Below are 20,734 nucleotides of genomic sequence, written 5' to 3'. Positions count from 1 at the left end.
CCCCGCCCCACCCACAACTCGCCGGGCGTCGGATCTCCCCCCCGCCCCCCCCCCCCCCCCCCCGCCCAGCTTCTCTGTGAAGGGCAGGGCTGACCCAGGATCCACCCCAGACCTCTCTGAAGGGCAGGGCTGACCCAGGATCTGCCCCAGGCCTCTCTGTGAGGTGTAGGGCTGACTCAGGATCCCCTTCAGGCCTCTCTGTGAAGTGCAAGGCTGACCCACGATCCCCCTTTGGCTTCTCTGTGAAGGGCAGGGCTGACCCAGGACCCGCCCCCAGTGTCTGGAGCCCCTCCCTGCCCAGCCTGGAGAGGAGATGGCGGCTGACGGAGGAGCCTGTGGAGGTCACCCTCGCATGGAGGGTGGCCTGGCCTGTGCGGTTGCAGCTCATGAAGCCAGAGAATTTTACCACAATTGTAATTGTAAAGATTGACTTAATTGAAACATAGACTAATAGCTAAAAGTTAATGTATGTGACATTGTCATTTTTGCCATCCCGTGTCCCCTGAGCTGCTGCTCTGGCCCAGGCTGGGCCCCAAATAGGCCCTGCTCTCTATGTATTAAAAAAAAAAAAATCTCCCTTAGGTAGGAGCTGTTTAAAACACATACAAAGGAGGAAGCAGATAACTACTCTCCGGTCATTTCCATGTCGATATTAGTGTTCTAGAGCTCACACTGCTTGTTGGCTCAGCAAAAATTTGCTGAGTGTTTTCTGGGTACCAAGCACTGTTCTGTGCTGAATCAATGAACTAAGCAGATGAAGATCCTGTCCTTGGGAGGCTATGACCTAGTAGGGGAGACAGAGAAAGGACAGTAGACATAGGCGACAAGGACCACAGGAAACACAGCAGGTTAAGGGAGTTCAGGAATTTTGGGGTGGATCAGGTGAGAGATTTGACTTCGTGGCCACCTTGGGGAGAACATGAGAGGCAGAAAGAACAGCTAGTGCAAAGGCCCTGGGGCAGAAGTTTGCCTGCATATATAAGGGACAGCAGGGAGGCCAGCATGACTGGGCTGAGTGAATGACAGGGACAGGACAGGATGCGAGGCCCAGAGGGGCCACAGGAGCCAGACCAGGCCGAGGGACTTGCAGGCCAGTGTTAAGATGGCAGCTTTTATGTTCATTTTATTTTCAAGACATCAACGGTTGCCCATTATTTTGTATATTGGACAAATTCCTATAAAAAGGCCCATCCCAACTGTGTCTTTCTGCAGCTTGTCTGTTTTTACTCAGGTCTTTTGAGACTTCCCCCAGTACGTCTGGTCCGTTTGTTCTGCCCGCGGTGGTGTGTGCAGAAGTCAGCTCTGCTCGTGAGCTCCGAGAGCGGGCTGCTGAATGATTGGGGTGGGTGGGGGCCAGCATCTTGCCGGCGGATCGGAAGAGGATAGAGTTTCGCGTCTCTAGGGACGTCCTCTAAGTGGAATCGCGGTATCTGTCCCGTGGCTGGCCCCTGTCACTCAGCATACCGTCCTCCAGGTTCATCCGTGGTGCGGACCCGCTTTCCTCATTAAGACGGAGTCACGTCCCACAGAATGCAGTGAACACAGGTGTGCTCACACACACGCCTTTTAACAGGTGTGATGAAGATGTTCCATCTCTTGAGTTTGCTTGTCATACAAGGGAGGTGTAGACCTTTGATAAAACTCAGCAAAGTGCTCTTGAAAAGCAGGCACGTTATGGATGCACCTTGCAAACAGGGTGCTGGGGGGAAGAAACCTCGTGTGGCCTTGGTCGTACGTCTGCTTGTTTTTAAGAAATTGGGTGTTATGGACGTAAATCGACGACTCGTATTGTAGGATTCTGTTTATTGGAAAAAAGGCAAATCCGTGGAGATAGAAAGTAGACGCGGGGGTGCCAGGGGCTGGGGGAGTGTATTGCTAATGGGTACGGGGTTTTGTTTTGGGGTGATGAATATGTTCCGGCCTTAGACCGTGGTGGTGTCTGCACAATTCTGTGCGCACATCCACACCATTGAATTAGACACTTGAAGTGGGTGAATTGTATGGTATGTGAATCCTAAGTCATTAAACCGTCAAGAAATGCTAGCATCATGTTTTCACGGTGCATCCAGAACGTTCATCCTTTTTAGGTGTGCAGCCTGATGGGTTTTATCAGGTGTGTACATCTTACCTATGTGGCGCCCGAAATCAAGAGATGGGATGTTTTCATGACCCTAAATAGTTTCTTGTTGCCGTTTTGCAGTCGGTCCCCTCCCTCTGCCCGAGCCCTGTGACAATCACTGATCTGGTTTCAGTCCTTATGGTTTTCCTTTTCCCAGATGTCCTATTATAAATGGACTCATGCAGTATGTCGCTGTTTGCAGCGGACTTTTGTTACTCAGCATATGCTGTGGAGGTTCATGCATGTGCTGGACTGACCAGTAGTCGCTTCCTGTTTGTGATCGAGTAGTGCCCCGTTGTTTAGTTACGTGGCGGTCTGTTTATCTGTCGAGGGACGTTGGAGTTGTTTTAAAATATGTTTTTTTTTTTTAAAGATTTATTTATTTATTTATTTGACAGAGACAGAGATAGCGAGAGCAGGAACACAAGCAGGGGGAGTGGGAGAGGGAGAAGCAGGCTTCCCGCCAAGCAGGGAGCCCGATGTGGGACTCGATCCCAGGACCCTGGGATCATGACCTGAGCCGAAGGCAGACGCTTAACGACTGAGCCACCCAGGCGCCCTTAAAATATGTTTTGAGAACATTTTTGTTGTTGATGGGCATTTAGGTAGCCATGCTCCTAAAGGCTTCCTAGCCTGGACACAGGCTGCAGCCCCTGCCAGGAATGCCCTCCCCATGTTCTTTCGCCGGCCAAGTCCAACTCCCTTCGTCAGTGCTCGGCTCACATGTTTCCTCTTCCGGGCAGCGCTGCTGACGGTCCAGGAATGGGCTCGGAGGGTCCGGTTGGGTGAGCGGCAGTGGTGTCCTGCAAGGGCTCACGTTGGCCCTCTCTTCCAGTCTTTGTGTTCTGGGCCGTGGTCTTTGACCTTGGGGGAGGGGGTGAGGATAGAATGAGCCATATCAGGTGAAAGGCCGAGAGCGTGGCCAGCGCTGCTGTCTAATCAGCTGCTTGGTCTCATTGCCTCTGCTCAGATGCCGATCAAAACCAGTGCAAAGTCTGTCCCCACCTGTGAGTGCGGGTGGGGCAGTGTCAGTGACGGGGAGGAAGAGGAGTCGGTTACTTCAAGCCAGGTGACTACCTGACTGACCTTCCAGATGCCTGGGGCTCTGCCATATCCTGTTCTAGCACTTTACCTATACAAACTCGTTCAACCTCACACCAGCTCTATCATTGTGCTCATTTTATGGATGAGGAGATTGAGGTTCACAGAGGAGTGGTGACTTATCTGCTGTCACCCAGCCAGAAGGCAGAGCTGGGCCATCGAATACTCCCCGTGAGCGAGTGCCCAGTGAATGGGGTGGACCCCCAGAGCCTGGAAGCCCCTTCTGTTGGAGAGAGAGAGGGACACATGGCTTTATCTGGTGACTCATTTCTTTGGCTGTGATTTGTCCCCGAAGCAGAGTGTACTGGAGAGTGGATGAGGGATTCTGGAGTTCTGAAGATTTCTCTGGGTCCAGCTGAGAAACAGAGCTGGGGAGCGAGGCAGGAACTGGAAACTTATTTTATTTTATTTTATTTAGGTTGAGAGAGAGAGGGAGAGAGTGAGAGTGAGCACGCATGCACGCAGGGGGAGAGGGAGAGAGAGAATCCTAAGCAGGCTCCATACGGAGCTCGGAGCCCGACGAGGGGCCCCATCTCACGACCCTGAGATCACCACATGAGCCGAAATCAAGAGTTGGACGCTCAACCGACTGAGCCACCCAGGTGCCCCAGGAAACTGTCTTTTTAAAAACCACTTAGTTGAGGTATGATAGACATTTTAAAAAACTGTACATATTTAATGTATACAACTTGATGAGTTTACAGATAAGTATACACCCTCAAAACCATCACCGCAATCTATGTGTAAAGATATCCATCACCTCCAGAACGTTCCATATGATGGCTTTTATTGTTTTAGTTATGCAAGACGAGTAAGCCTAGAGATCTACTGTACGCCATAGTGTGGCCACTTAACAAGATTGCATCCTACACTCAAATATTTGCTAAGAGGGTAGATCTTATGTGTTTTTATCACACACACACACACACACACACACACACACACACACACAGAAGAAGGAAGTGGGACTGAGGTCACGTTCTTTCCTGGTGGAGTTGCCGGCAGAAGCCAGGACAGGCAGGGGACCCCTAGTTACTAGCCCTGTGTGTGTCTTTTCTGTGGGGAGGGGATGGTGGAGAGGCATGATGGGACCATCTCCCTCTGTCGCTCCTCCCTGTTGAAGATTTGAGGATTTCCATCCTGGGTGGACCCCACTCCCACCCAGCAGCCTCTCGCCTAAGGTTGGATTCCATCTGCCAAGCCTGTGCCCATGCCTCTGCTGTTGGACCTGCTTTGTGGGGCCTGGGGAAGCCCCCCAACCGTGCCGGGCCTCGGTTTCCCCCTTAGAAACACGGGGAGGTCACCCTCCATCATCCAGGAGATGATGCTGGTCAAGTGCGCCAGCAGGTGCGGCAAAGGGCGGCCCACGAGCCAGGTGTGGCCCCAAGGTGTGTGTTCGATCGGCTCCCGGGTGTGCTCGATTTTGAAAAATAAATTGTTGGTATGAAACAATACGGAGATCCCACAGAGTCTTTGTTGCTTTGTTCAAATCACACTTATTAGTTGCCTTTATTTGCCTGTATTAGATGCTCAGGTTATAAGAATGATCGTGTGGCTTCCATGGCAGGTAGGAAGATGTGTTTATCAATAAATGATTATTATTATACCCTGAAATCCAGATTTTATGTGACATCTTCTAGTTTTTTATTCTTGGCAATGAATTTAACTTTTCTTCATTTAAATGTCATGTTGGTGAAATGAGAAATGGCTGAGGCTCCTGGCCCCCCATTGTACAGATGGGGAAACTGAGGCTCAAGAGGTGACTGTCTTGCCCATGTGGCCCTGAGGTCTGGTTGCTTCTGTATCGTTTCCTTCCCAGAGTCTGCTGGCTGGGGACATGGGGCCGGGCCAGACCAGTGAGCTCCTGCCTTCTGCCTCCCCTGGAGCCTCTGCCCATTGGTTTTGGCTGTCTGGGGACAGAAAAGGTGGCTGGCCTTGTTCTGGAAGGCCATGTTTGAAGGAACATGGAAGGTGACGCAAGCCACCCTGTAGACCTCGCTTTGTGGTATTGGGTCTCACTCTGATGGGCTGGGTCACTCTGCCCCACCCAGGCTCGAAGCCTTGTGGGGCCCGTGATGTGGCCGGGCCCAGTTGGGGGGGGATTGGGTGGTACTGGGGGGACCTCCCTGTGACACAGGGACTTGCAGAGCTGAGGAGCCAGACGGGGATGAGAGGCCAGTGTATCTGATAGACAGGCTGCAGACCTGTTTTCTTCAGCTCTGTCTCAGCACCGCCCTGCCTCAGGGCCTTTGTACTGGCCTTGCTTCTATGTGGAATTACCCCCCTGTCCACCAAATCCACGTGTCCCCCTCACTGCCTTTTGTTTTTATTTATTTATTAATTTTTCTTCTGTTTTTGCTTGTGTTTCACCTGTGTGACTACTCTGTTTAAAGTTGCAATCCCCTTCCCCATCCCTGCCTCTCACACAGGCACACGTTACTGTACCTTCATGTTTAACACCTGCCTCTCCCTTGCTAGATTGAAGACCCCACAGAGTTGGGGAGTGGGGTCTGTCTTGTTCATTCTTTTATCCCCAGCCCTTGGAAGAGTGCCTGGCATATAACAGGTGCTCAGTAAAAGCTTGTTGAATGAATGAATGCTACATTTGGACAGGTGGAGTATTCCAGCAGCAGCTGCTTCCTGGTGTCTGATCAGGCTACTGTTACTAAAACACGGTTACAAAAGTAGCATCTGCAAGAATGTGTTGCCTGTGAACTGATACTCTGGAGCAGCGTGTATGGGGAACTTCCTCACCGCCAGGGGCCACCTCCCGGACATGATGGTGGGACCCGGGAGGGACCCGGCTCTGGACAGCTGTTCTAGCTGCATGGAGGGGAGGCCCCGCTCACCCTACTCACGGGCGTGTTTGTTTTGCCCCCCACAGAATGTGCGCATCGACCCCAGTAGCCTGTCCTTCAACATGTGGAAGGAGATCCCCGTCCCCTTCTACCTGTCCATCTACTTCTTCGACATTGTCAACCCCGATGCCATCCTCCTGGGGGAGAAGCCGCAGGTGCAGGAGCGCGGGCCCTACGTGTACAGGTGAGGACAGAGGGGGCTGGACTGGGTCTCCCAGGCGGGCCGTCTTAGCGGGGTCGGACCCCATTTTACAGATGAGGAAACCGAGGCCCCGAGTAGTGGAGGGGCTTGCTCAGGGTCAGTCTGCTTTCCCCAGTCTGGTGTTCTCGTGGTTGAGACTGTGCACTCTGCAGAGTGACCTCCTGGGTTTAAACTGTGGCTTTCTGATTGCAGGCAAGGGGCGTTCCTTCCCCATGCCTCAGTTTCCCCATCTGTAAAATGGGGATGACAGTCTCCGCCTTGGGGTGGTTGTGAGGACTGGATGAGATAGCGGGAAGCCCTTAGCACAGTGCCTGGCACGCAGTGAGCGCCCCGTAAACGTTTGTTACTAGCGTGTTATTACCACTGCTGCCACCACCTCTTCGCTGGATCGTGGTCTTTGGGAGAGCGTGGCTTGTTGAATCTGCCGGAGCAGGTTTCCGAGAGATGAGGGAGGACAGTTCTGGTAGAAGGCCCGATTCCCGGCTCCTGCCCATTCTGCCCTCGGGCACGGACCCTGTCACAGAATCGCCGTCCCTGCCAAGCTCGTCCGTGGAAGGCTTCTGTGTCAGAGCTGAGCCTGGCTTGCCAAAGTTTATATTTATTTCTTCATTCTGGAAGCATTTACTGAGCACCTCCTGTGGACTAGGCACCGTGCCAGACCCGAGCCCCTGCTCCACAGAGCTGACGTCTGATGGGAGAGAGTAAACTCTTAGACACATCAGGTGGCTATAAGTGTGGTGAGAGCAAGGAGGGTGAAGCGTGGAGGGTGCTGGAGGGAGGGGCGTGGGCAGGGTTGGTCTAACTGGAGGGTCAGGGAGGACCTCTGCCAAGGGGACACCCCCCTAAACGTGGGTGGTGAGAAGGGGGTGCCACTGTGTGAAGATGTGGGGGGAGGAGGGCCCCAGGCAGAGGTGGCAGCCAGTGCAAAGGCCCTGAGGCAGGCAGAGTCTGGGAGTCCGGGAAGGAGAAGGCCTGAGTGGCTGGCGTGGTATGAGTGAGGGGGAGATTGGCAGAGACGAGGCCCGAGCATTGGACGGGGTCGGGTGGTGAGGATCTCGGAGGCCACATTAGGAGCTTGATTTTATCCTGTATGCAAAGGAGGGTTGTCGGGGAGAGAAGGACATGATCTCATTTCTACTTTTCAAAGATTCTCTGGCTGTGTTATGGAGAATGGATTGCAGACAAGAGGGAATAACGGCAGCAGCCACGAAAAGCCGCTGGTACTCGCGTGCTGTCCTCCGTGCCTCGGGCCGCTCTTTGGTGGCTTGACATGCACTGACCCACTCAGGGCTCACCACAGCCCTGCGAAGTGGCTCTTGTTATCACCCCCATTTTATAGATGGGAGAACGGAGGCCCTGGTAGTAAGTGATGGAGACAGGATGGGAGCCCGGGCCCTCCGTCTCCAGAGTGCACATTCCGAACCACTGTGCTGCGCTGTCTCCCTAAGCAGGCGCATGCGCGGGGGAGGCTGCTGTGAAGGACGGTGGCGCCTGGCTGGGGGGAGGGGGTGTGTCGGGATTTGGGTGCTCTCTGGGGTAGCTCTGATGAACCTCACAGGGTCCCGCCTTGGGCCGAGGGCCCCACGGCTCCCGGCGGGCGCCCCGTCCCTGTGTGCCCGGGCCCCACTGACCACCGGCTTCCCGCCCGCAGGGAATTCAGGCACAAGAGCAACATCACCTTCAATGACAATGACACAGTGTCATTCCTCGAGTATCGCAGCTTCCAGTTCCAGCCCGACAAGTCCCATGGCCTGGAGAGCGACTATATCGTCATGCCCAACATCCTGGTCTTGGTAAGGCTGCCCCTGGCCGCGCCCCTTGTCCCAGCCCTCACCTTGCGCCTGAGGGCTTCCGTCTCTCTCGTCCTGCCTGCCCCCTGCGTGGGCCGCCCCGCGGTGGGGGGCACGGGGGGCAGCCGGCAGCTCATGGGGCCCGACTCACAGCCCATCGAGTTTCCCAGGTGCATCCTCCTGTCTCTGCTTTGGGGGTACCGGCCAAAATTCTTGTCTTTCCCATCTTAGTCTACAAATCTAGAATCTCCACAGGGAGGTACTAGTGGGGGCTGCACGGGGCTCCCCCAGGCCACGTCCTCGTCTGCCCCATTTGCAGCTGGGCCTCCGTGCTCTGTAGGTGGGGGTCATAGTTGTAGCTGGATTTACCGACTGTTGGCCCTGTGCGCCAGGGTCCCCAAGACCACCTCCAGGCTTGCTGACTCACTGGGAAGGCTCGCAGACGGCGTATTGTCCCACTCTTGGCTCTGATTTGTTACAGCAGAAGGGTGCAGAACCAAAAGCAGCAGAGGGAGAAAGCGCATGGGGTGGAGGCCAGCCTCCAGCCTCCAGCGTCCTCTCCCAGGGGAGCCGCACAGGCACCCACCCCCAATTCACCCTGCAACAAGCCCTGACAGCACCTGGGAAGGTTTGTCACCACGGAAACCACTAGAGACTCCGTGCCCAGGGTTTTTTATTGGGGGCTGGTCACAGAAGCACCTTCTGCCTGGCATGTACCAAAATCCACCTCCCCAGGAGGAAGACAGGTGGTCAGCATAAAGCATACAGTTCGTAGACGCAGTCCAGACACCGCGAGCCCCCCCTTAGCAGTCAGGGAGTGGTGGGAGCTCCCTCGAAACCCAAGCTCCCAGACGCAGGCTGAGGGTCAACCTTGCCGGCAGGCCTTTCTAGAGAGAGTGGCCTCAGGCCTGTTGTGTTAACTCTTTGCAAACACTGTGTGTCAGCACTTAGGGCTTATGGGCTTACACATATTACCTTGTTTACTTGTCAGTGACCCTGGGGCTGGTGCTGGGCTGGGCTCTGGATCCGAGGCGAACTCGCCTGCTGAGTCCATTGGATGGACAGGACGGAAGAATAAATATGCCCCGAAACCTTACAGCTTCACCACCCGCCCCTGCGCGCCCCCCACCCCCACCCCAGTTACATCCTTAAGTTTTGGCAGTGAAGGCACTTGCCCCCACCGACCAGGTTGGCAAAGACCGCGTGATGATGCCCCAGGGGTCAGGAGCATTTGTGGAAACAGACGCTCTCCCGTACCGTCGTGAGGAACAGAACTGGTATGAGCTGTTGGAAGGGGGTGACTTTAAATAGAAATGGCACACGCCTTGGACCTCAGAAATTTCATTCGTAGGCATGTGTCCTCTTTTTTTTTTTTTTTTTTTTTAAAGATTTTATTTATTTATTTGAGAGAGAGAGAATGAGAGAGAGCACATGAGAGGGGGGAGGGTCAGAGGGAGAAGCAGACTCCCTGCCGAGCAGGGAGCCTGATGTGGGACTCGATCCAGGGACTCCAGGATCATGACCTGAGCCGAAGGCAGTCGCTTAACCAACTGAGCCACCCAGGCGCCCTGTGTCCTCTTGATAGAACCACACACGTAAAAGATGCTTGCACTCAAGGATATTCATTGTCAGAGCAAACTTCTAGAAACAACCTAAATATTGTTCCATCATGTTTCATTGTGGTAATTTATGGCAGCCAGCCAGGGCCGGAGCAGTCCCTGAGGTCTAAGTGAGGGAGAGGCAAGGTGCAGAACGCACGTACGGTGCCACACCTTATTACTTAAAAAGGAGAAATACTTGCACACACACCCACTTATACACACAGGCTTTTTTATTTACATGTTTCGAGCAGGGTGGGCAGACTTCTTCTGTAAAGTAAATATTTTAGGCTTTGAGGACCACGTGATTTCTGTTGGAACTGCTCATGCAGAAGCAGCCAAAGGCAATATAAAGGAGGAGGCATGGAGATGTTCCAATGAAACTTTATTTCATATAATTTTCATGTTTTTTCAAATATTCTTCCCCGCCCCCCAACTATTTGAAAATATAAAAAAAAAAAAACATTCTTAGCTCTCAGACTGTACAAAAATGGGTGGTGGGTTGGCTTTGGCCCATGGGCCATAGTTTGCTGGTCTCTGGTGTGGATGTCTCTGGAGGAAAGAACCCATAGCATTGGGTGGCCTTGAGGGAGAAGAATGGGAAGGAGACGGTCAGGGGTTGGAGAGGGACGTTTCTTCGATATTCTTTTGTGATTTTTTAAAAAATCATGTGTTTATTACCTTTCAAAAATGATTATAATGGCAAGGAGATCCTGGTGAGTTCCCAAGGAACCAGACCTCTTTGGCCCAGGTTTTAGGAAATGCTGGCTGTGTTCACTTTTCCACTTTTGGATGAGGTGCCTTTAAAAAATAAACCAAGTGCCAAGACAGTATCTCCAGAGGAAAGCAGAAATTAGAAAATAAATTCACCTGCATTCTCAGCACCCAGATATTGGGGAGAACAGATCTTTGGGACTCTTCGTGTGTGGGAAGGAGATATCAGGAAGTGGAGTCGAGTCTTCATTAAGATTCTTTTGGATGCAAGGTGACAATAAAAGGGACTCCAAACTGGCATAAGCAAAAAGGGAACTTATGGGCTCACATTACTGAAAGGGCAGAGGTTGGCTCGTTTCAGGTGTGGCTTGATCTAGGGTGCAAATCGGGTTCCCTAGATCTGTGTTGGTGCCCTGCTCGGGCCGGCAGCAGGAAGCTCTCCTTTCTATCTGACAGCCCCAGGGGAATGTTTCCCGTTTCTTGGGGCTCTGATTGGGCCACATTACACATTCCGGAACCAATCACTGTAGCTGGAGGGAAGAACGTTTCTGATTGGCCAGGTCCCTGCCATGTGCCCGCCTCTGGGACTGGGGATGGAGTTAATTTCACCTGAAATCCACTAACACAGGTGATCCTGTTACTGAAGGATAAGGGACTGGTTCTGGATGCCCCAGACACCCTACATGCCCGCTGCAGGGACCTTCCTGGGCCCCAAGTTCATGTCCCCTGATGAACTCTACCTTGGGCCTGGCTTGAAGTCCAGGATGCATGGACCCATTGGTGTGTAGCCTGTAACATGTAGTGTCCCCTCACTCTGCAGGCTGCAGCGATGATGATGGAAAATAAGCCCATGAGCCTGAAGCTGATCATGACCTTGGCGTTCAGCACACTTGGGGAGCGCGCCTTCATGAACCGCACTGTAGGCGAGATCATGTGGGGTTACGAGGACCCCCTCATACACCTCATCAACAAGTACCTCCCAAACATGTTTCCATTCAAGGGCAAGTTTGGGCTATTTGCAGAGGTAAGCATGGCCCACAACAAGTTCAGGGCCTGTGTCTTGTTCTCCATCGATACAGCCTGGAAATGGGTTAGCAGCCTGGCTGGGGATCTGGGGGCAGTGGGTTGGAAATGGCAGAAAACCCAACTCGAACTGGCTTAAGAGGAATAGAGAATTTATTGGCTCATATACCTGAAAACTCTAGGCAGAGATGTAGGTGCAGCTTGATCCAGGCTCTGAGAACGTGATTGAGCTGAGTGTGGACAGTTGGGGGCTGCTGCTGGGAGAAGGGGGAGAGGCTGATGGGGAGGCAAGTCACAGATGTTGACTATGACATTGCTCTGAGCTGCCTACTTTTTTCTTTCTTTAAAGATTTTATTTATTTATTTGAGAGAGAGAGAGTGAGAGAGAGAGCACAAGCACGGGGAGCGGCAGAGGGAGAGGGAGAGGCCGACTCCTGGCTGAGCAGGGACCCTGATGCGGGGCTCGATCCCAGGACCCCGGGATCATGACCTGAGCCGAAGGCAGATGCTTAACCAACTGAGCCACCCAGGCGCCCCTGCCTGCTTTTTTCTTGATCTTGACCCTTGGTCACCTGGCAGTAACTGGGCTCCTGAGCCGTGATCTGATGCAGAGTCTGACCCCTGACTGTGGCTTCCTCCACCAAAGGTTTTGACGAGCCCTCTGGGTTGCTCCAGCCTCGGCCTCCCCTTTGGGCTCTGCTGATCTGTCTTGGGGGGAGGGGGAGGAAGACATTATGTTTCTGTACTTGGCACATGATAGACACTCAATACCTTTTTAACCAGAATGACAGGTTCTGAGTGTGTGGGTAAGTTGGCAAGTTTGGAGCAACACGATTCCTTTGAAAGCATCTTGTAAACTTATAAACAAATGAATATTATTACAAAGTGAGTAGCATACCTATAATATATGTTTGACTGTGTATAATGGAAACCCTGAAATAACATTCCAGCAGTGGCTGTTCAGTGTTGATGTGGTGTCTTCCTATCCTTCAGGGATCCAGAATTCTTCTACTACCCTGGTCTGCCATCCTTATGGTGTGGTTTTCATACTCCAGATTACCACATGGCCCAAGATGGCTGCTAGAGCACCAGCTACCACATCCACATTCCAGGAAGCACAAGTGGAAGGAAGAGTGGTTGGGGATGGAGAGGCAGGCAGGGGGGTTGAGGACAAAACAGCATGTCCCAGCTGTCTCCCTCCTTGGGAGGGAGAAGACCAATTTCTACTTTCGTTTGGCCCAAACTTAGTCAAGTGGCCACACCTAGCTGCAAGGGAAGCTGGGAAATGTAGCCTTTTAGCGGCTGTGCTGATGCCCTGAGTAAGGTTTGGGTTTTGTTACGAAGGAGGAAGGGGAGGATACTTTGGATACTAACTGGCCGTCTCTGATATACTTTGTCTGTAGTGATTATTATTCTGGTGTCCTTTTGGGGGAGCCTTTATTAATAATAATAATAATGATAATGATAATAAAGACTAGCATTTGGAGTTCCTACTGTTTTTCAGGCACCACTTAACAGTGTTGACACATTCGCTTTTTCGTACCCCCAGTGTCTCCAGGCTCCTGTTACTCTCTCCTCATAATGGTTGAGGTCCCAGCTCATGAAGCTCAGAATGGACAGGTGACATGACACAGATATTAACAGGCCAGAGCAGGGCTTTGGACTGGGCCCTGCTCTGGAGCCTGTTTGCCTAACTAGTCAGTAATCAATTTAGCCATTCATCTGGGACACAACCCTATTGAGTTCTCAGTGTGTTTTCCATTACTCAGCTTCCTCGGGGGAACACGGTACTTCTAGATTTCGCCCCGCGGTTTGTATGCTTTGCGTGTCTTTGCTGTGAATTAGGCATCTGTCTCTAGGAAAGAACCTCAGAGTGCCAAAGCCTGGGGCTTCCGATCCAGAAAATGCTCAGTAAGCACTGGGTCCTGTATGGGTTAGGATAGACCAGGTCATGCTGTGTAACAAGCAGCCCCAGAATGTCAGTGGCTTGAAACAGTGAGTTGATTCCTTGTTTGTATGCCATGTCAGTGTGGGTGACCAGTGGGCCCTCTGCTCTTTTTGGTCACTCAGGGACCCAGGCTGAGGGAGGCAGCAGCTTGATAAACACTTCCACGACCCCTATGGAGCGGCAGAAAGCACGGTGACTTGTGCATGCACTAGCTCCTAAAGCTTCCATCCGGAAGTGGCATGCCCCATCTGCTTCTTTTTCGTTGATTGGAGAGGTCACATGACCATACTTCATTTTCAGTTGGGGCGAGGGGGTCATTCTGCTATTCATCTGGGAGGAGAAGCCGACTCTCCTTGAGTCAGGAAGGGAAGGTGGGACCCTTTCTAGGAGGGACGCTGTCATCAAGGGAGTGCCCCTTCTAGAAAGCCCTCCTCCTCTTGGTCCCCAGGCACTGGGGATGCAGCGGTGAACAAGGTATCGAGGCCCCTGTCCTCTGGGTGAAGCGGGGAGTGGCCTCTAAGTAAACGGGTGGGCCTTTGCCCCTGTCCTGAGGCTTAAAGATGCTGGTCTCTGTCATTGTCCACAGCTGAACAACTCCGATTCTGGGCTCTTCACCGTGTTCACGGGGGTCAAAGACTTCAGCAGGATCCACCTCGTGAACAAGTGGAACGGACTCAGCAAGGTGAGGGCAAGGGCGGTGGCCCTCTTGCATGGGGGCTGGGCAGGAGTGGCGGGGGGGCCACCCGGGCTGCACACCTTGTCTCTCTTGCAACTCAGGAAGGTGGTCACATCTGTGATGGAGAAGCTCTTGGAATCGGGGGTTCTACCTGTGGTCAAGGCTCAACTGGCTCTTGGTTCCTGATCGGTGGGTGGGGAATGGAAACTCTACTTATTTATTTATTTATTTATTTATTTATTTTTTTTTTTTTTTTTAAAGATTTTATTTATTTATTTGAGAGAGAGCAAGCACATGAGAGGGGGGAGGGTCAGAGGGAGAAGCAGACTCCCTGCTGAGCAGGGAGCCCGATGCGGGACTCGATCCAGGGACTCCAGGATCATGACCTGAGCCGAAGGCAGTCGCTTAACCAACTGAGCCACCCAGGCGCCCGAAACTCTACTTATTTAGCACCTAGTGTATACCAGGAAGTGAGTGATTTCTTTCCTTTTGTTCTTAATTTACGAAAACACTTCAAAAATACTACACTGATGATATAACCACCCATTGCATTAAAAGATATTCCTGAGAAAAACAAAACAAAACAAAAACCACCCTAGAAACACAGGAAGACATTCACATAAAAAAACAATAGAGACAGATCTCAAGTGCCCTTTGCACCACCTCCCACACCAGCCCCCCTGGTCCTTGGAGCACAGAGGGCACCCATGGTGGGCAGTGTTGCTATGGCCTTCCTGTCCACTTCTGTCCACTCCACGCCCATGTGTGTGCATAGAAACATGGTGGGTTTGCTGCTGCTTTGAACACGATGAAATCATATTACGTGTGTGGTTCTGCAGCCTGCTTTTTTCCACCTTAGTTGCTTTTTCTCGTTGTGCTTGGACCGGAGTGAGCCGTGCATGGGGCTGCTCACACCTCCCCAGTGCTCACCATGGTGACTGCTGCCAAGACCTGGGCTCTGGGGCTCAGTGACACCCCCATCCGTGCTCAGGGTGGCCACATCCCCATTTGCAGCCGGCAGTAACCATTCCCAGTGGAGACTCTCTGACTTCCCTGGCTTGTTCTTTAACTGCACAAATACACTTGTGCACATAATAGAACTCGCTCCGATGGCCCGGCAGGGGGTGGGGGGAGGGGTGGCACAGAAAGGGAGAAGTCCGTGTTTTCTTATGATTTTAAATAGTTTATTTCCCATGCTGCCTCGTCCCTTTAACTGTTTTTAGGAAGTGTCTGCTGACTTCCTCTCTGAGAGATGAGGATGCTAGTGTTCCACCTCCCTCCTCCCCTGCTCACAGTGTCCCTTGGTGGTGGGGGTGATTTTGCAGACGAAGTCACTGAGTGCCCAGCAAACCTGCACGCTCAGGGATCCTCGTCAGCGAGTGGGCAGCTGTCGCCGATGCTCTCTGGCTGTCCGGGTGCCCCACCCTGCCGGGCCATCTCTCTGAGGGGACTGGCTTCTGGAGCTGAGTGGTGGCATTCAGCCTGGGGGCCCCGGCCCGTGCAGTCGCCACCCCAAGCTGGGTGTACAGCACCCGAGAGGGCATTTCTGAGAGCCGTTGCTGAACTAAAGGCCGGGTCTGAATGCTTCCCCGCAGGTCAAGTTTTGGCATTCTGATCAGTGCAACATGATCAATGGGACCTCGGGACAGATGTGGGCGCCGTTCATGACTCCTGAGACCTCGCTGGAATTCTACAGTCCTGAGGCCTGCCGGTAATGGCTGGGACGTTCTGGGGCCTTCTGGGCCTCTTGGGCAGCGGAAATCGGCTTTGTGGACGCTCACAGCCTAATCGAGTGGCTTTTGGCGTGCGCTTGGGAAGCAGTTTGGCTCTTTGTGTCTTTGTTGGCCCTTGGCACTGTCCTGAATTCTCCTCGGTTACACCATGAAGAGCCAAACTCCTCACGCTGCTTTGGCAGGGCCCAGAGAGGCCCCTGGCAGCACAGTGCTTGGCGTGCTGGTGGCAGGCAGGAAATCATCGGGTCATGGGGGGCTGGGAATCAAGCAAGCCTGGGCTCCCTGGGGCATCTGTCCGGCTGCCCTCATGTCCACTTGGATGCTGAGACCTCTAGATGCCTCTCGTGCAACTGCTGAAGGCTCCGGAGCGTGGCCTCAGAGGCTTGCTTGGGGCTGACGGATTCTAGGGGCCCCAGCGCAGGTGAGACTAGACCGTGGACCCTAGAGCCCGCCTCCGGGTGCTGCCGGCACTCGGCTCCATTCCAGCCATTCTGGAAAAGTCCTTTAGTTGGGGATTCACTGGTGTGAACTCGGACTCGTCTGCCTTCCCAGCAGACCTCTGGTGGCCGGCTGTGTCAGGCGCTGCGGACATGGCAGGGAGGGCATGGGCGCAGTCCCGGTCCCCCGGAGCCTCTGTCCTGCCGTGGGGACTCACGCAGACCCACCCGCAGGGCAGTGTCGAAGGGCCCGAAGTGCCCGTGCTGTGTGTGCGTTCACTTTTTAAAAATGAGATACTTCAACCCAGAGCAGAGTAGCAAGAGGGCACCATTTCACTCAGGTTTGGGAACGGCTTCTCTTTGGCCCCACGGCCCTGTCCCCGGCCTTCTCCATGCTTCAGTGGGTGTTTTCTGAAAACAAGGATGTTCTCTTGCGCAACCATGTTATCATCACCAGCCGCGTAACGCTATTGTCTGGGCCCGTGCTGTCCGCTCCCAACGCGGTGCCCGTCCCCGTTTGCAATCTTTCAAGTGGCTGCGTTAAAAAAAGCAACAAGAAGTAGGTGACATTAATTTTAATGATAGGTTTTACTTGACTCCCCGTATCCAAAATATTACCGTTTTGGTGTGTAAACAGTGTCCCATGTTACTGAGCTGTTTCACATTTTTTTGGTATCCAGTTGTAGGAATCTGGAATGTATTTTGCGCTGACAGCACGTCCCACCCACACGCGCCCCGTCCAAGGGCTCTGGAGCCGTGTGCGACAGCGGGGGCCGCACAGTTGTAGTCCCAAGTCCAAGTTCGAGCGTAGAAGGGCCTTTGAGAAATACAGCAGGGTGAATCGGGTGGGGGGCGCGCTGCTGCAGCCTGCGGAGAGGTGACCGCCGAGTCACCACTGTTGTGAAGAACTGCAGTCAGATGTGTGAACATCGAGGGAAGGGCAGACGGGGCAGCAGATACAAAGGCCCAGGGGCAGGAGGGAGCGCGTCTGAGCAATCGCCGGGAGGCCCGTGGGGTGCAATAAAGGGCAAGCAGGGGCTGGACCTCATAGAAGCTGTTGGGCCATGATGAGGTTGATGGATTTTGTTATAAATGAGACTGGGAGCAATTGCAGTTTTAAGTGGGCACATGATATACTCTGTTCTTGTTTTAGAGCACCGTCTGCTTGCAGAGAACAGATGGGCGTGGGCGGGGACGCAGGGAGAGCAATTAGCAGGCTGTTGCGGTTCCCGGGGAGAGAGAGAGACGGTGGCTGCTGGGCTCCGGGGGCTGGCAGTGCCCGTGGGGAGAAGTGGCTCAGCTGGGGTTTCCTTCAGCAGGACCGGTCTAGCCACCACGTTCCGGGTGTCATCCTCCCTTCCCCCTGTCTGTCCCCCGCAGGTCCATGACCCTCATCTACAAGGAGTCGGGGACGTTTGAAGGCATTCCCACCTATCGCTTCGTGGCCCCCAGCACCTTATTTGCCAACGGCTCTGTCTACCCGCCCAACCAGGGCTTCTGCCCGTGCCTGGAGTCTGGAATTCAGAACATCAGCACCTGCAGATTCAGTACGTGCCATCTCCGGTGGGAGGGCGGGCGTGAGGACGCGCTGCTCTGTCCCTCCGCGGTCTGCCTAATCTCTGGCCTCTTTACTCTTCATAATCCCATTAGGCCAGAGAGAAGGAGGGCAGCAGAAAGAGTTTGAAAAGAAAAAAAAATGCTGTGTAGATGACTTGCCGTTGTCATGAATTCCCATAACCTTAGTGGCTTAGAGCGGCATAGATGTGTATTATCTTAAACAGTTCCGAAGTCCCACACAGGCCTAGGGGCCAGGCGACGGCGGGCTGTGTTCCTCTCTGGAGGCTCGAGGGGAGGTCCGTGTGTTTGCCTTCCTACGGCCATCAGAAGTCCGTGGCTCCCGGCCGCACCGCCAGCAACACCCCATCTCTCTGATCCCACCTCCGTGGCCTCATCTCTCCCGCTTCCCCCTTCTAGTTTAAAGACCCCGGAGACTATATCCGCCCCCCCCCCCGCCTCCCCCCCAGGATAATCCAGGCCACGCTCCCTATTTTAAAGCCAGCTGAGCAGCTTTCATACCACCTGCAGCCTTCCTTCCCCGTTGCCGTGGGACCAGACGTTTTCACAGGCCCTGCAGACTGGGATGCGGCCACCTTTGGGGAGGGCCCCATTCTGCCTGCCGCACCTTGAGGATGCGGCTTCGTGGGAAGGGCCTGTTCCCCGTTGGGAGGGAAGGAAGCGGCCAACGGTCTGGTCGTTCCATAAAATCTGGTTGGGCGGGGTGGGGTTGCGGGGTGGGGTGTGCGCCGTGGTGCTGGCCGTGGCCTCTGGCTTCGTGGCTTGAAGCTCCGTGCCTGTCCCCAGGATGTCCGCCTCGGTTGCTCGATTTGAGCGCTTGACTGTCACCCCCAGGGCCCTCCCCTGGCCCTCACCCAGCGTATCAGCAAGCCCACCAGCTCTGCCTGCAAAGGAAGGCAGTCCTTCCTCCCTCCCTTTACCCCGCCTCCTGGTGGTCCCGGCCCCTCCCGTTGGCCCCCCTGTGACATTGCCGTCACCCTCCACACCAGCTGTTCCCCAGACTGTCCAGTGCGGTCACCACTGGCCCTGGGGGACCATGTAAATTAAAACTGGTTTGAATGCAATCCAATTAAAAGGCAGTGTCTTAGTCACACTGGCCACATTTCAAATGAGCAGCACCCACATGTGCCTAGTGACTTCTGTATGGGATGGCCAGCGCAGAAGGAGGGCATCTTCATCAGGGTGGAAAGGTCTTTGCTTCAAAGTTCTCACGGCTCCCCATGCACGTACAGTGAAGCCCTCAGCGTGGTCTCAGTGCTCTGCAGGATCTGGCCTGTGCCGGCCTCTCCAATATCATTTCTTTCTGTACTTCCCCCACTAACTAGTTTTCAGCCCCACGACCTCCCTGTTTCGAGAGTATATCAAGTTTGGTCCCACCTCAGGGCCTTTGCATCCACTGTTCACCCTGCCTTGAGAGTTCTTTCCCCAGATATCCATGTGGATCTGTGTGGCTCATTCCCTCCCTGCCTTTTGATCTATTCTGGGGCCACCTCCTCCAGGAGGCCTGCTCTGATTTCCCTTACTAAAGTTGTCCCTTCTTCCCCCCTCCCCCCCTTCCACCCCTGCCAGCTTCTCTCATTTCCCCCTTTATTGTGTTCTTGGTGCCCATCACTCCTCGAAATCGCTGACTGCGTATTTTGTTTTACTTATTTATTGTCTGTGTCTTCTCCCAGACTGTAAATGCTGTTGGCAGGGCTCTGTCCTCAGCTGCTAGAATTGTGCCCAGTATGTAGTATTTGAATGTATGGGTGTGTGGGTGTACCCTGCACTTAGGAAATTGAGGCTCAAGGCTGGACATGCCCGAGGTCACACGGTGGATAGGACGAGAAGCCACTGTTCAGTCGACTGGGTCTTGCCTTCTGGGGGCCTGTTTGGCTGAAGCCATATGTCCAGCTGGAGATGGGGATTCGAGAGGGGTAGTTTGCAGCAGGGCTGGGGGGACAGACTGTCAGGCTGGACGACTCCCCAAGCTCAGGTGGAATGGGGTGTTCTGTAGGTGAAGGGTTTGGAGCTGGGGCCTGGAAGTGCCCTCCCTGTCATGGCTTTGTATGACCCACCTGTCCTTGCCCTCTATTTAATTCTCCCCTCCCTGGGGTCTCTGGGAATTTCTGCTTGCAGGATGGGATGACGGTGCAGAGACCTGCCTGGCTGTGTGCTTCTGTTGCTGGGCCAGGGGAGAGAGCTGCCACAGCCTAAGCCCTGAAGGGCATGCCCTGGTTTGCGTGATGTAAAGTTCCAGAGTAGATTCTTGTATTAGGCACGGCTCCAGAGCTCAGCTGTTGTGGGAAGCTGCTTCTCACTCCAGGTGCCAGCTCAGTTTTCTTCCGGGCTGGCTTCGCTGCCAGGCAGGCTCTCCGCTCTGGCTCCACGGCTCCCCTCTTCCCCTCCCGGGGTTCCTGCGGGAGGGGCTCACCTGGGACTCCAGCAGGTGCCCCACGGTTCACTCTGATTGGTTTGTCTGGCATCCCATGGCCAGCTGTGGACCAATCACCGTGGCCCAGGGTGATGCTGATTGGCCAGGCCGTGTCACACACTCCGCCCCTGATTCCGTGGGTGGGGCTAGCCCTGGCATGGCAGGTTCCAGAGTTGGGGTGTGGGTTCCAGAAGAAAGAGTGGGTGCCAAGCAGGTGCAAGCTCCATGTCCATCTACTTCAGAGGGCCAGGGATGAGGTTTGCTCTGCCTCATCTTAGCACATCTGCCAAAACAACCTCAAAAGTGAGGGGGAGTTTTATTTTTATTTATCTTCTAAAGATTTATTTATCTATTTTAGAGCAAGAAGGGAGGGGAGGGGCAGAGGGAGGGGGAGAGAGAGTTACGAGCAGACTCTGCGCTCGGCACAGAGCCCGACGTGGGTCTCGATCCTGCAACCCTGAGATCATGACCTGAGCCGAAACCAAGAGTCCATTGCTCGACCAACTGCCCCACCCAGGCGCCCCAAAAAGTGCAAAGGAATTTTCAA

The 20,734-nt window shown here is 53.8% G+C and overlaps 1 protein-coding gene across 2 annotated transcripts in view; it reads left to right on the top strand.

Moving 5' to 3' along the window:
• The window catches only part of SCARB1 (scavenger receptor class B member 1), a 72,441-nt gene that overhangs the window by 33,652 nt on the left and 18,055 nt on the right, over window positions 1-20,734 (top strand). For both annotated transcript variants that reach the window (XM_032431366.1, XM_032431368.1), the window contains exons 2-7: window positions 6,105-6,262; window positions 7,932-8,073; window positions 11,203-11,406; window positions 13,940-14,035; window positions 15,625-15,740; window positions 17,580-17,746. In XM_032431366.1, the coding sequence (XP_032287257.1) occupies window positions 6,105-6,262; window positions 7,932-8,073; window positions 11,203-11,406; window positions 13,940-14,035; window positions 15,625-15,740; window positions 17,580-17,746 (883 nt within the window). The remainder of the gene's footprint in view (window positions 1-6,104; window positions 6,263-7,931; window positions 8,074-11,202; window positions 11,407-13,939; window positions 14,036-15,624; window positions 15,741-17,579; window positions 17,747-20,734) is intronic.

The sequence above is a fragment of the Phoca vitulina genome, unplaced genomic scaffold (genome assembly GCF_004348235.1).
Source record: "Phoca vitulina isolate PV1807 unplaced genomic scaffold, GSC_HSeal_1.0 scaffold46, whole genome shotgun sequence".
Taxonomy (NCBI): Eukaryota; Metazoa; Chordata; class Mammalia; order Carnivora; family Phocidae; genus Phoca; species Phoca vitulina.
Note: the sequence above shows the minus strand (reverse complement) of the source record. Positions and strands in the feature narration are given on the sequence as shown.